The 11,583-nt window shown below is 52.7% G+C and overlaps 3 protein-coding genes across 4 annotated transcripts; 1 reads left to right on the top strand and 2 right to left on the bottom strand.

Annotated features, from left to right (window-relative positions):
• The first annotated feature begins 270 nt into the window (after positions 1-270).
• LOC123428080 (G-type lectin S-receptor-like serine/threonine-protein kinase SD2-5) lies at positions 271-2,880 on the top strand. Its single transcript, XM_045112246.1, has 3 exons — positions 271-523; positions 1,231-1,298; positions 1,418-2,880. Exons 2-3 carry the CDS (start codon positions 1,265-1,267, stop codon positions 2,740-2,742), a joined length of 1,359 nt encoding a protein of 452 aa, XP_044968181.1. The 5' UTR covers positions 271-523; positions 1,231-1,264; the 3' UTR covers positions 2,743-2,880.
• A 1,228-nt stretch (positions 2,881-4,108) lies between these two features.
• On the bottom strand, positions 4,109-5,544 carry LOC123428842 (G-type lectin S-receptor-like serine/threonine-protein kinase At1g34300). Its single transcript, XM_045112966.1, has 2 exons — positions 5,439-5,544; positions 4,109-5,352 (listed from the first exon to the last, which is right to left on the bottom strand). The coding sequence occupies exons 1-2, from the start codon at positions 5,476-5,478 to the stop codon at positions 4,109-4,111; spliced, it is 1,284 nt and encodes a 427-aa protein (XP_044968901.1). The 5' UTR covers positions 5,479-5,544.
• Positions 5,545-7,256: 1,712 nt separating this feature from the next.
• Positions 7,257-9,025, bottom strand: LOC123430991 (rust resistance kinase Lr10-like). 2 transcript variants are annotated; one of them, XM_045114814.1, is made up of 2 exons: positions 8,806-9,025; positions 7,257-8,736 (listed from the first exon to the last, which is right to left on the bottom strand). In XM_045114814.1, the coding sequence occupies exons 1-2, from the start codon at positions 8,941-8,943 to the stop codon at positions 7,474-7,476; spliced, it is 1,401 nt and encodes a 466-aa protein (XP_044970749.1). In that variant the 5' UTR covers positions 8,944-9,025; the 3' UTR covers positions 7,257-7,473. The 2 variants fall into 2 exon arrangements, with proteins under 2 accessions (XP_044970749.1, XP_044970750.1); XM_045114815.1 differs by having other exon boundaries at positions 7,259-8,711; positions 8,806-8,923.
• Positions 9,026-11,583: the final 2,558 nt, after the last annotated feature.

The raw sequence follows: 11,583 nt of genomic DNA, 5'->3' as shown, positions 1-11,583 counted from the left end.
TTTGCTTTATTAGTAAATAATGAAATGATTATTATATATTATTACTAGGGAGAGATAGATTAGGTATAGATTTTTAAGGGAGGTCAAAAACTGTATATTTCACTACATCGCGACCAGGCGGACAGAGCAGCACACAAGCAAGTCGCCTTTCCACCTTGACCGGAACCGGAAGCTCCCCACGATGCGCCGGCGTCGCCATCAGAAACGTGGCAGATGATGGTTGAGAGTGACGAGAGACGCCACATGCAGCAAACACTTGCAGGAGCAGTCAACGCCTCTGATTGATTACCTTTAGCCAGTCAGGGACGGATGCGCGCGCGAGCTTACTCATCTCCTTCCTCCTACTCCGGTCAGAGAGGCACCCAACACAACAGACCCCCTCTCCGGCCCTCTTACACCAGCCTTGCTATATCAGAGCGACGATTTATCCGGGCGGGTTGCACTTTATCCTCCGTTTCCAACAAGAAGAAACGCTGGGCGCCGCACACCAAGAAGATCGGGCAGAAGGAAGACATCGGCTCAGGCAAGTATATAATAAGTTACCCTGCCTGCTTTCATGCAATCACCTTGCCACTGCATCTGCTACTGCTACTCTACGTCTACGGTCAGTTTCTGCTGCTCGATCGAGCTGATCGTCCATGGCTGGTTACTCTAGGTCTGCAACGCCTAGGTTTCTCAAGCGTAATCGCCCGCTTCAGTCAGTCACCTTTTCCTGCAGCTGCTGCCCGTCCTCTGGTTTTCAGAACCTGCAAACGCGGATCGTTTCTTGAATCTTGAATAATTCGTTTCGAATTGAGCAGCTCATGGAGTCGATGGCTTCTGGGTAGTAGTATGATCGGTTGGAGATTATGTATTGTCAAACGAAATTACTTACTGGATTTCCCTCCCTCCCATCTTATTGTGGGGCATAAGACTGAAGAAAAATACTAGACACGTGCCCACGTTTCACTAGCTCATAGTCCAAATGTCAAGCCGACCACGCAAGCGGAGGGCAATGGCTGGTTGGTTGGTTGGTTGCATGTCAACCAGTGCCATGTCAATCGCCTGACACATGCCGTGACGCAGCCACCGTTTACAAGTCCAAGCACGAGGCGCTACGGCAATCAGTTTTGTCAACATTATCACCATCTCATCAGTCAGGGCCAACATTATCTCTATCTTGCCAGTACTAGCCACTGGAATGATTCTTCTATGCGCTTTTCTGACCAATGTCATAAACTCATAATGCAGCAGGAAGCAGCAAGAAGGCGTTGAGAGCTTGGGCATGTCAGGCATGTCAGCGGCTGTCACTGCAACTGGTAAGATACACACACCCGCACCTAACAGAACAGAATGACTAGATTTTGTAATTGTCATCAGTAATCAGTTTTTCTATAGCTAAGTAAGCTAACCCGTGTTCTTGCCTCGATTCATCCAGTATCGGCGGTCTGTGCGACCGTGGCGGTGGTCATAACCATGGCCGTGATCAGGCGATGCCGCCACGTGAGGAAGAAAATGCACAAGAAGGTCGTGACCAAGATCATGGAGGAGATCAGCAAAAGGAACCGTGACCGCCGAGCAGCCCCGGACGACGTGGTGATCGAGATCGGCCCCGTGGAGAAGTTCCTCCACGACATCCTCAACGAGAAGCCGATGCGGTTCAGCTCCCAGCAGCTGGCGTCCTTCACCGGGAACTACTCCACCGAGCTCGGCTCCGGCGGCTTCGGGGTGGTGTACAAGGGGGAGCTCCCCAACCGGCTGTCTGTGGCGGTGAAGCTGCTCAAGATGTCCATGAACAAGAAGGTGCAGGAAGGGTTCATGGCCGAGATCGGCACCATCGGCCGGACCTACCACGTGCACCTCGTCAGGCTCTATGGCTTTTGCTTCGACCCCGACACTAAGGCGCTCGTCTACGAGTACCTGGAGAACGGATCGCTGGAGAAGTACCTCTATCACGACGGCGACGACGGCGAGGATAGGCGGGAGAGGCTCGAGTGGCGGACGCTACACAACATAGCCGTCGGCACCGCCAAGGGGATCCGGTACCTGCACGAGGAGTGCCAGCACAAGATCGTGCACTATGACATCAAGCCGGCCAACATCCTCCTCACGGCCGACTTCACGCCCAAGGTGGCCGACTTCGGGTTGGCCCGGCTGGGCGAGCGCGAGAACACGCACATGTCGTCGCTGACGGGCGGCGGTCGAGGGACGCCGGGCTACGCGGCGCCGGAGCTGTGGATGGCGCTGCCGACGACGGAGAAGTGCGACGTGTACAGCTTCGGGATGGTGCTGTTCGAGATCCTGGGGCGGCGCCGGAACTATGACGCCCGGCTGGAGGACGAGAGCAGAGAGTGGTTCCCTAAGTGGGTCTGGGACAAGTACGAGCAAGGGAATATGGAGTGCATCGTGTCCGCGGCGGCCGGCGTCGGGGAGGCGGACCGGGAGAGGGCGGAGACCATGTGCAAGGTGGCGCTCTGGTGCGTGCAGTTCCAGCCGTCGGCGCGGCCGACAATGAGCAGCGTGGTGCGGATGCTGGAGGGGGAGATGGCCATCGTGCCGCCGGTGAACCCGTTCCATTACGTGTCGGGCGGCGGCAGCTCCAGCGGCTGGGCGCTGTCGAGCGGCACCGGCACCGGCACATTCACGAGCAGCAGCCGGGACACGGGGAGGGACAGCGAGGTCTCGACAGCAAGTGCTCCTACCCCTAAGCCGAGTGCTGCAATGGTTAAAGGTGTCAGGTTCAGTGATCCAGTGACGGCATAGGGTATGTACATTTTGTTATCACGCGTGGGGCTCCATTCGAAGGCTTCCTCTGTTTTCAGTTTACAAGTAGGAAGCTGGCATGAAAAGCGGTGTTAAAACATGCGATATATATTGAACCGATGACAAATTTAGTTTAAACGTTCATCTACACTGTTGATCATGTTTTGTATACGTATCACATGCTGACGAGGCAAGCCAACATGGCATGACACCAAATATCAGTGACGGAAAAGGCGATCATGACGTGTAACCTGAGTTTTTTGCGACAAAACACCCTAATGCCGAGATGGGCCTTAAATGAACTCCAATGACCACGGCTCTTATTTACATAATATTTTTGAAATAATGCTTATACATATTTTAGAATTACATTAAAATATTTTAAGTAATAATATTTCTTATAAAGTAAGTACATGAATATTTACTTTAATGCCTGAATACAGCCCAAAAATACATGAATATTTTTCTAAATACATTAATTAAAAGATTTGGTTTAAACGGTCGATTTTCCACCGCTCATCCGCCTCCTCACACTTGCGACGCGTGTCGCTGCGGGACCAGCTCGTTTTTATCTCCCCGATCTTCCTCTTGTGAGCCCACGCTCTCATCCATATCTCTCGTCTCGCAGGAAGGCACAGACGCCCCAGCGCCATGACCACGGCTGCTGGAGCAGCTAGGCATCCGGTTGGGTGGGTGGGACCTCGCGCTGCGGGAGGAGCAATCGGCGCTGGTTGGATCAGGCGGAGGGAGACTGCAAGCGTTGGATCTCGCTCCTGCAAGAGCTGGATGCGTCCATGGCTCTAGGGCATCCGAGAAGAGCTCGTCGGAAGATGAGGCGTCTCTTCCCCTCTGCTTCCTCTCCCTCTCCTCTAATCTTGGAGTCATTCATCCCCTCTACAGTTTTCTGCAACGCGTCTGTTGTTGCAGTAGTTGGAGAAATTATTTCTGCAACCCGTTCGTTCTTTCGGGACTTGTTTCTGCAACCCGTTCGTTGTTTTAGGAAGCGTCTCTACAACACGGACGTTGTTGTAGAAAGACGACGAAAAAAAAATCTACAACAAAGCGATTGTTTGTGAAGCTCGACCTTTGTTTCAGGAATTAATGGGTTCAAAGTTTATTTTTTGCAATAAAATGATTTTTTCTGCAACTCGACCGTAGTTTCACGAATCACTAGGTGCCGGCCAGAGCCCCGCACGTGGTTCGCATGAACGGATCAGACGGCCGTCGAGGTGACGGATGTTTAGGTGGACCCGTAGTAGCCCCATGTTTGTTGCAAAAAATGTTTTGTTTCTTTCTTCAATTTAACTAATTTGTTTTCTGAGCTGGGATCATAAACTCCTGGTTTTTCTCTGAGAACCATCATCATCTACCCGCGGGTGAAAGCTGAAGAACCGTAGGACTCCGTGGTGGTGCCATCGGTCATCGTCGCGCCGGCGCTATACGCCGCGAGGTGCGCGAACGGGTTGCCCGGCGTGGCGATCTGCTCCTCCCCCTCCAGCATCCGCACGACATTGCCCATGGACGGTCTGTCCTCCGGCCGGTACTGCACGCACCACAGGGCCACCTTGCACATCCTTGCCGCCTTCTCTGTGTCGTCCAGGTCCCCCGCGGCCATTGCGCGCGCCAGCACGGCGTCCATCTCGCCGGCCTCGAACCGGTGCCACACCCACCGCGGGTACCACTCCTGGCTCTCGCGGCTGTGCAGCCCGAGCTCCAGGTTCCTCCGCCGCCCGAGCATCTCGAACAGCAGCATCCCGTAGCTGTACACGTCGCACTTTTGCGTGACCGGCAACGGCATCCATAGCTCCGGCGCCGCGTACCCGGGCGTGCCCCGCGCGCCCGTGATGGTCAGGTGGGTGTCCTCCCTGTCGCACAGCTTGGCGAGCCCAAAGTCGGACACCTTGGGGGCCATGTCGGCCCCGAGCAGCACATTCTCCGGCTTGATGTCGTAGTGGATGATCCGGTGCTGGCACTCCTCGTGCAGGTAGCGCACGGCCTTGGCCGTCCCGACGGCGATCTCGTGGAGCTTCTCGAACCCGAGGGTGCGCTTCTCCGGCGCCGAGCCGAACAGGTGCCGGTCCAGCGAGCCGTTCACCATGTACTCATACACGAGCGCCTTCACCGCGGCGTCGAAGCAGAAGCCGTAGAGGCGGACGAGGTTGATGTGGTAGGTCCTCCCGATGGTGCCCACCTCCGCCATGAACTGCTCCTCCGCGCGCCTCCCGAGCGTGCTGTTGAGGACCTTCACGGCCACCGGCGTGCCGTTGGGGAACCTGCCCATGTACACGACGCCGAAGCCGCCGGAGCCGACCTTGTGCGCGAAGCCCTGGGTGAAGCCCCGCAGCTGCTGCGAGCTGAAGCGGACAGGCCGCTCGTTCTGGACGCCCTCGATGAAGAAGCTCATGCTCCCCATCTCGACGTCGTCGGCCTCGTTCTGGACGACCCTCGGCGTGTGCCCTCCGTCACGGTAGGCGATGGACGCGTGCCGGCGATCACCTCTGCCTTCCTGCTGCATCTGCAAATACCTTTCCATGCTGTACTTGGCTCTGGCGCATTGGTATATCGCAACTATAGCGACCACTGTTATTATGCCAGCCGTGATCACTGCAACTGCAAAATGGTAGCCAAAACTTTCAGGATTCGGAAGCGATTTGGGAAGCGAAAGTTCAACCACATATGCATGTCATCATACTTACTGATTGCTAAGGCTAGAGTGGCACCACTGCTAAGCGCCATGTTTGATCAGCCCACCAGGGTAATTGACTTAAATGTAACGCAGGAAAGAATGATGGTTGGAGCTGATCAAATGTCTAGCGTACATACACCATTAATTGATGTTCCGTTGGGCATTTTGATTGGTCCTCTATTGTCAACCGTGTGGATGATCTGACACGTATGTCTTGAAAATGTATAGCCAATACCCAATAGCAACTCCTGCAGGGATTAAGCAATCGAATATGCCCATTTTATTCTACACGATTTGGTCAAAAAATGTGTATCAGTTCCGATGGTGAGACCGACGATTACTAACCCGTTGGCTACCTCTTGTATGATAAGAGCGAGTGTATTAGTTTTAATTTGTTAGCGAGGGAGACAGCTAATACCTCCCCCCATATTCCTCTTCTCCGGTTCTCCCGTCTCGAAAACACGCAGCTTTCTCAGTATCAGCTATCCAATACTCCTGTCTTGAAACTAACATAGCTTACAATGCGACGAATAGCTTTGGGTGGAGGTTGTGTTAGGTGGTGATGGTCGTTTTGCTTCCACGTAGGGGTTGTGTTTTTCAGCCTAGTTCCACGGCATAGGGTATGTACATTTTGTTATCACGCGTGGGGCTCCATTCGAAGGCTTCCTCTGTTTTCAGTTTACAAGTAGGAAGCTGGCAAGAAAAGTAGTTTTAAAACTTGGGATATACATTGAACCGATGATAAATTTAGTTTAAACGTTCATCTACACTGTTGATCACGTTTTATATACGTATCACATGCTGACGAGGCAAGCCAACATGACATGACACCAAATATCAGTGACGGAAAAGGCGGTCATGACGTGCAACCTGAGTTTTTTGCGAAAAAAACATCCTAATGACCGAGATGGGTCTTAAATGAACTCCAATGACCACGGCTCATATTTACAATGATCGTATTTTTAATTCACATATATCATTATAATTTATATTACTATTGAAATTACATAATATTTTTGAAATAATGTTTATATATTTTTTGGAATTACATTATTTTAAGTAATAATATTTCTCATAAAGTAAGTACATGAATATTTACTTTAATGCCTGAATACAGCCCAAAAATAGATGAGTATTTTTCTAAAAAAATTAAGGGAAAAGATCTGGTTCAAACGGCCGATTTTTCACCGCTCATCCGCCTCCTCATGCTTGCGATGCGTGTCCCTGCGGGCCAGCTCGTTTTTATCTCCCCAATCTTCCTCTTGTGAGCCCACCCTCTCATCCATATCTCTCATCTCGCAGGAAGGCACGGACGCCCCGGCGCCATGACCACGGCTGCTGGAGCAGCTAGGCATCCGGTTGGGTGGGTGGGACCTCGCGCCGCGGGAGGAGCAATCGGGCGCTGGTTGGATCAAGCTCCTGCAAGAGCTGGACGTGTCCATGGCGCTAGGGCATCCGAGGAGAGCTCATCGGAAGATGAGGCGTCTCTTCCCCTCTGCTTCCTCTCCCTCTCCTCTAATCTTGCAGTCATTCATCCCCTCTTCAGTTTTCTGCAACGTGGTCGTTGTTTCTGCAACGCGGCTGTTGTTGCAGTAGTTGGAGAAATTATTTGTGCAACCTGTTCGTTTTTTCGGGACTTGTTTCTGCAACCCGTTTGTTGTTTTAGGAATTGTTTCTACAGCACGGCCGTTGTTGCAGAAAGACGACGAAAAAAAATTCTACAACAAAGCGATTGTTTGTGAAGCTCGACCTTTGTTTCAGGAATTAATGGGTTCAAAGTTTATTTTTTGCAATAAAACGATTGTTTCTTCAACTCGATCGTAGTTTCAGGAATCACTCGGTGCCGGCCGGAGCCTGCCGCGTGGTTCGGATGAACGGATCGGACGACCGTCGAGGTAACGAATGTTTAGTTGGACGCGTAGTAACCCATGTTTGTTGCAAAAAATGTTTTGTTTTTTTCTTCAATTTAACTAATTTGTTTTCTGAGCTGGGATCAGAAACTCCTTGTCGTCCAACCATAGCTTTTCCCCTAGTACCATCATTATCTACCCGCGGGTGAAAGCTGAAGAAACGTTCGATTCCGTGGTGGTGCCATCGGTCAGTGTCGCGCCGGCGCTGTACGCCGCGAGGTGCGCGAACGGGTTGCCCGGCGTGGCGATCTGCTCCTCCCCCTCCAGCATCCGCACGACGTTGCCCATGGACGGTCTGTCCTCCGGCCGGTACTGCACGCACCACAGGGCCACCTTGCACATCCTTGCCGCCTTCTCTGTGTCGTCCAGGTCCCCCGCGGCCATTGCGCGCGCCAGCACGGCGTCCATCTCGCCGGCCTCGAACCGGTGCCACACCCACCGCGGGTACCACTCCTGGCTCTCGCGGCTGTGCAGCCCGAGCTCCAGGTTCCTCCGCCGCCCGAGCATCTCGAACAGCAGCATCCCGTAGCTGTACACGTCGCATTTGTGCGTGACCGGCAGCGGCATCCACAGCTCCGGCGCCGCGTACCCGGGCGTGCCCCGCGCGCCAGTGATGGTGAGGTGGGTGTCCTCCCTGTCGCACAGCTTGGCGAGCCCGAAGTCGGACACCTTGGGCGCCATGTCGGCCCCGAGCAGCACGTTCTCCGGCTTGATGTCGTAGTGGATGATGCGGTGCTGGCACTCCTCGTGCAGGTAGCGCACGGCCTTGGCCGTCCCGACGGCGATCTCGTGGAGCTTCTGGAACCCGATGGTGCGCTTCTCCGGCGCCGAGCCGAACAGGTGCCGGTCCAGCGAGCCGTTCACCATGTACTCGTACACGAGCGCCTTCACCGCGGCGTCGAAGCAGAAGCCGTAGAGGCGGACGAGGTTGATGTGGTAGGTCCTCCCGATGGTGCCCACCTCCGCCATGAACTGCTCCTCCGCGCGCCTCCCGAGCGTGCTGTTGAGGACCTTCACGGCCACCGGCGTGCCGTTGGGGAACCTGCCCATGTACACGACGCCGAAGCCGCCGGAGCCGACCTTGTGCGCGAAGCCCTGGGTGAAGCCCCGCAGCTGCTGCGAGCTGAAGCGGACGGGCCGCTCGTTCTGGACGCCCTCGATGAAGAAGCTCATGCTCCCCATCTCGACGTCGTCGGCCTCGTTCTGGACGGCTCTCGGCGTGCTGCCGGAGGCTGCTCCGTTGCCGAGCCACCCGTCCCGGTGACCGCCCAGCTTGTCTTCCTTGTGCAGATACATCTGCACGGCGACCTTGGCGCACAGGTAGATCGCGATCGTGGCCACCACTGTCACTATACCGGCCACCAGCACTCCAACTGCAAGATGTAAACCCAAAAGCACCTGAGAATCGAGAACAGAATAACAAATCAATGAATTAGTCTAACAGCTGAGTAGTATTATCACACTTACTGATTGACAAGGCGAGGATGCCGCTGCTAAGCGCCATGGCGATCGAGAAGCAAGTTTGGGGGACAGCAGGAAGCAAGGATCGATTATGTGTCCGGGTATGAATGTGTTGTTTCCTTTGCTTGCAGCTGTATGCATCATTAATTCAACATTTCTGATATCTCGGTTGTCAACTCTGTGGGTGATCTGACACGTACGTCTTGAAAGTGTGTAGCCAATGACAATGCCTCTCTCGAATAAAACAATCGTCTGTGCCAATCCATTCTATATGGTTTGGTCAAAGAATTTGGATCAGTTTAGGTGGTGAGAACGACAGTTGCTGAACAGTTGACAAGTTTTACTAGTACATGATATGGAGCCACGAGGGGGAATGTGTAAGATCATAAAAAAAATGCTACACCTACACAACCTGCTACGGAATGATATGTTTCTTTCCTGGACTTCACTGCGGCGATAAAACATCATTTTATTAGATTTGCATAAAACATTATTTCAGAAAAGATTTTCAGGAGTTCGGAATTTATTAGAGAATCTAAAAGCGTCTAGGAATTTCATAAATTTTGCCAAATTGAGAAAAAAATAATGTTAAAAATATTATCAATTTTTAAAAAACTTATAGTTTTGAAAATATAGCAACTTTCAAAAAAATGTCGTGAAAAATTAAGTGTATTTCTAAAATATATTCATGTAATTTTAAAGTGATGGTGAATTTTCAAGAAACAAATACCAATTTTAAGAAAAGGCGGCTGCTACAAATCTCTCGCCTGACATGTACCAGCCGTAAGCCCCCTCGATAGCCGTCCAATGCGTCGAGCTCCCACCGTCCGATTCAGTCCCGACACCGCTCCACCTGAGTAGCAGCGCACCCACGCCCCTCGCAGCATTTTGCTTGTTGCATTGATACGCTAAAACACCGACGCAGCGTCCGGCAAAGCTTCATTGCAGCTCCGATGGAGCTTCAATGCAACACCGACACTCCGACCAAGCTTCATTGCAACACTGTCGGAGCTTCAATGCAGCGCGAACGAGTCCGATGAAGCTCCACCGCAACTCCGGCCGAGTTCCATTGAAGCCCTGACGAAGCTCCAAAGCAACGTCGATGGCTCCGGCGAAGCTCCATGAAAACTCCGGCTGAGCTCCGTTGCAGCCCCGATGGAGCTTTCACTCAGCGTCGATGACTCCGGTGAAGCTCGATTGCAACTCTGACGCGAGCAACGGCTGCGAGCGGGGCGGCAGCGACGAGAAAGGACGGAGAGGAGAAGTGATGGCGCGAGAGGTATAGGAGCGTGTGGCGCTACGCGGCTCGGCGAAGGTGGGAGATGGCGGTGGCTGCCATCGCAACGCCCGCGAGATTTGGACCCGGGAGGAAGAAAAGCTTCTATTGGATTTCGTGCTGGGGCCACACCGCGCAGGACACGCGTCGTAGCGCTGAGGCGACTTACGCGACGTTGTAATCAGCCGGTTTATTTTAAGTGTTTTTTTTAAAGAAATTAAAATTAGATAAAATTTATAAAGTAGAAAAGAAACGCAGAAGCCCGTGAAAAGAACTTAGAAAAAAAAATCTTCTCACGCATAAAGAAGAATAAACTGCCCGAAGTCGGTAGTCTCTATTTGGGCCGGCCCAAGCTTGTGCGGTTTAAGCATCCCAACCGGACAGGATTTTCTCAGTCCTCCCAAAGGAAAAAAAACAGATAGCATATCTCAGTCGAACCTGCCTCTCTTTCGTAGATAGGAACCCTAAGTTAGGCTAGGACCGGCCGCCGGCGGCGGCGCTCGGATCCAGAGTAAGGTTCCGGTTCTCCGTCCTTGTCCCAGGAAGAAGGAAAAGCTCATGGGTCCAGCTGTCTCTTCCGAGCACCGCAGGCCTCGTTTGGTTAAGGGGGATTGGGGAGGTTTTGAGAGGAAAATTTCCGGAAGGGCGAGAAACCCCACAGATCCTCGGGCGCCCATTTGGTAGGAGGGGTTTGCTTAGCCCAATCCCCTCCGTTCCCCTTCAATCCCTTCCTATCCATGTGTTTCAAAACCCTCCTCGGGGGACTAGTGGAAGCAAAGCCCCGGGGATTTGAGAGGATTGGGTGGAACAAAGGGATTCACCCAATCCCCTGAAATCCCTCCCTCTCAAAACCTCCCCAATCCCCCCTTAACCAAACGAGGCCCGAAGGGTCTGTGAGAGGAATCGACCCCGACGAATCTGTTTTGCGGGTAAGGGAAACTTACGTGAACAGCGTAGGCTGAGGTCTGCTAGGAAGCAAGGCATACCGCCTGATTTGGTGGAAACATATCCTGAATTAGGCAGAGTGCCGGCTAAAGTCTTGAATAAGCAGGTCGCAGATCTGGAGACCCAGCAGCAGCCCAAGGATATGGCAAACAAGTCGGACATATTGGATGGTGGTGGTGGTGACGCCAGAGGCAGATCTCCTGTCTTCGAGGAGCGGGTGCCAATAGCCCACTGGGAATTCGAACCAGAGATGGAGGTGGATTCAGTCATAGGTACAGGTACTAGTGAATCACAACCGAATTTTTCCATGGTCAATACGGATGTGTCGCCGGCATCCGAGGCAGTTCTTTCTTGCGTCCATGATATCCAGACTAAGGATGAGTCGCCAACACTTGAACCAGTTCATTCTTGCGGTCACAGTTCATTCTTGCGGCCCTGACATCCAGTCTAAGGATGAGTCGCCGACACTTGAACCTGTTCTTTCTTGCAGCCCTGATATCCAGTCTAAGGATGAGTCGCCGATACTCGAACCAGTTCTTTCTTGCGGCCCTGATATCCAGTCT

This window comes from Hordeum vulgare, chromosome 2H (genome assembly GCF_904849725.1).
Source record: "Hordeum vulgare subsp. vulgare chromosome 2H, MorexV3_pseudomolecules_assembly, whole genome shotgun sequence".
Taxonomy (NCBI): domain Eukaryota; kingdom Viridiplantae; phylum Streptophyta; class Magnoliopsida; order Poales; family Poaceae; genus Hordeum; species Hordeum vulgare.
The sequence above is the reverse complement of the archived record's forward strand: the minus strand, read 5'-3'. Positions and strand labels throughout refer to the sequence as shown.

What these genes read in the sequence shown, in the direction of transcription:
- LOC123428842 (XM_045112966.1), bottom strand. Translation starts at nt 5,478, where the DNA reads ATGGCGCTTAGCAGTGGTGCCACTCTAGCCTTAGCAATCA. An exon ending in CACTCTAGCCTTAGCAATCA is followed by an intron (nt 5,353 to 5,438) that starts GTAAGTATGATG and finishes ACCATTTTGCAG; the next exon opens with TTGCAGTGATCACGGCTGGC.
- LOC123430991 (XM_045114814.1), bottom strand. Translation starts at nt 8,943, where the DNA reads ATGATGCATACAGCTGCAAGCAAAGGAAACAACACATTCATACCCGGA. An exon ending in CATCCTCGCCTTGTCAATCA is followed by an intron (nt 8,737 to 8,805) that starts GTAAGTGTGATA and finishes CTCGATTCTCAG; the next exon opens with GTGCTTTTGGGTTTACATCT.
- LOC123428080 (XM_045112246.1), top strand. Translation starts at nt 1,265, where the DNA reads ATGTCAGGCATGTCAGCGGCTGTCACTGCAACTG. An exon ending in AGCGGCTGTCACTGCAACTG is followed by an intron (nt 1,299 to 1,417) that starts GTAAGATACACA and finishes CGATTCATCCAG; the next exon opens with TATCGGCGGTCTGTGCGACC.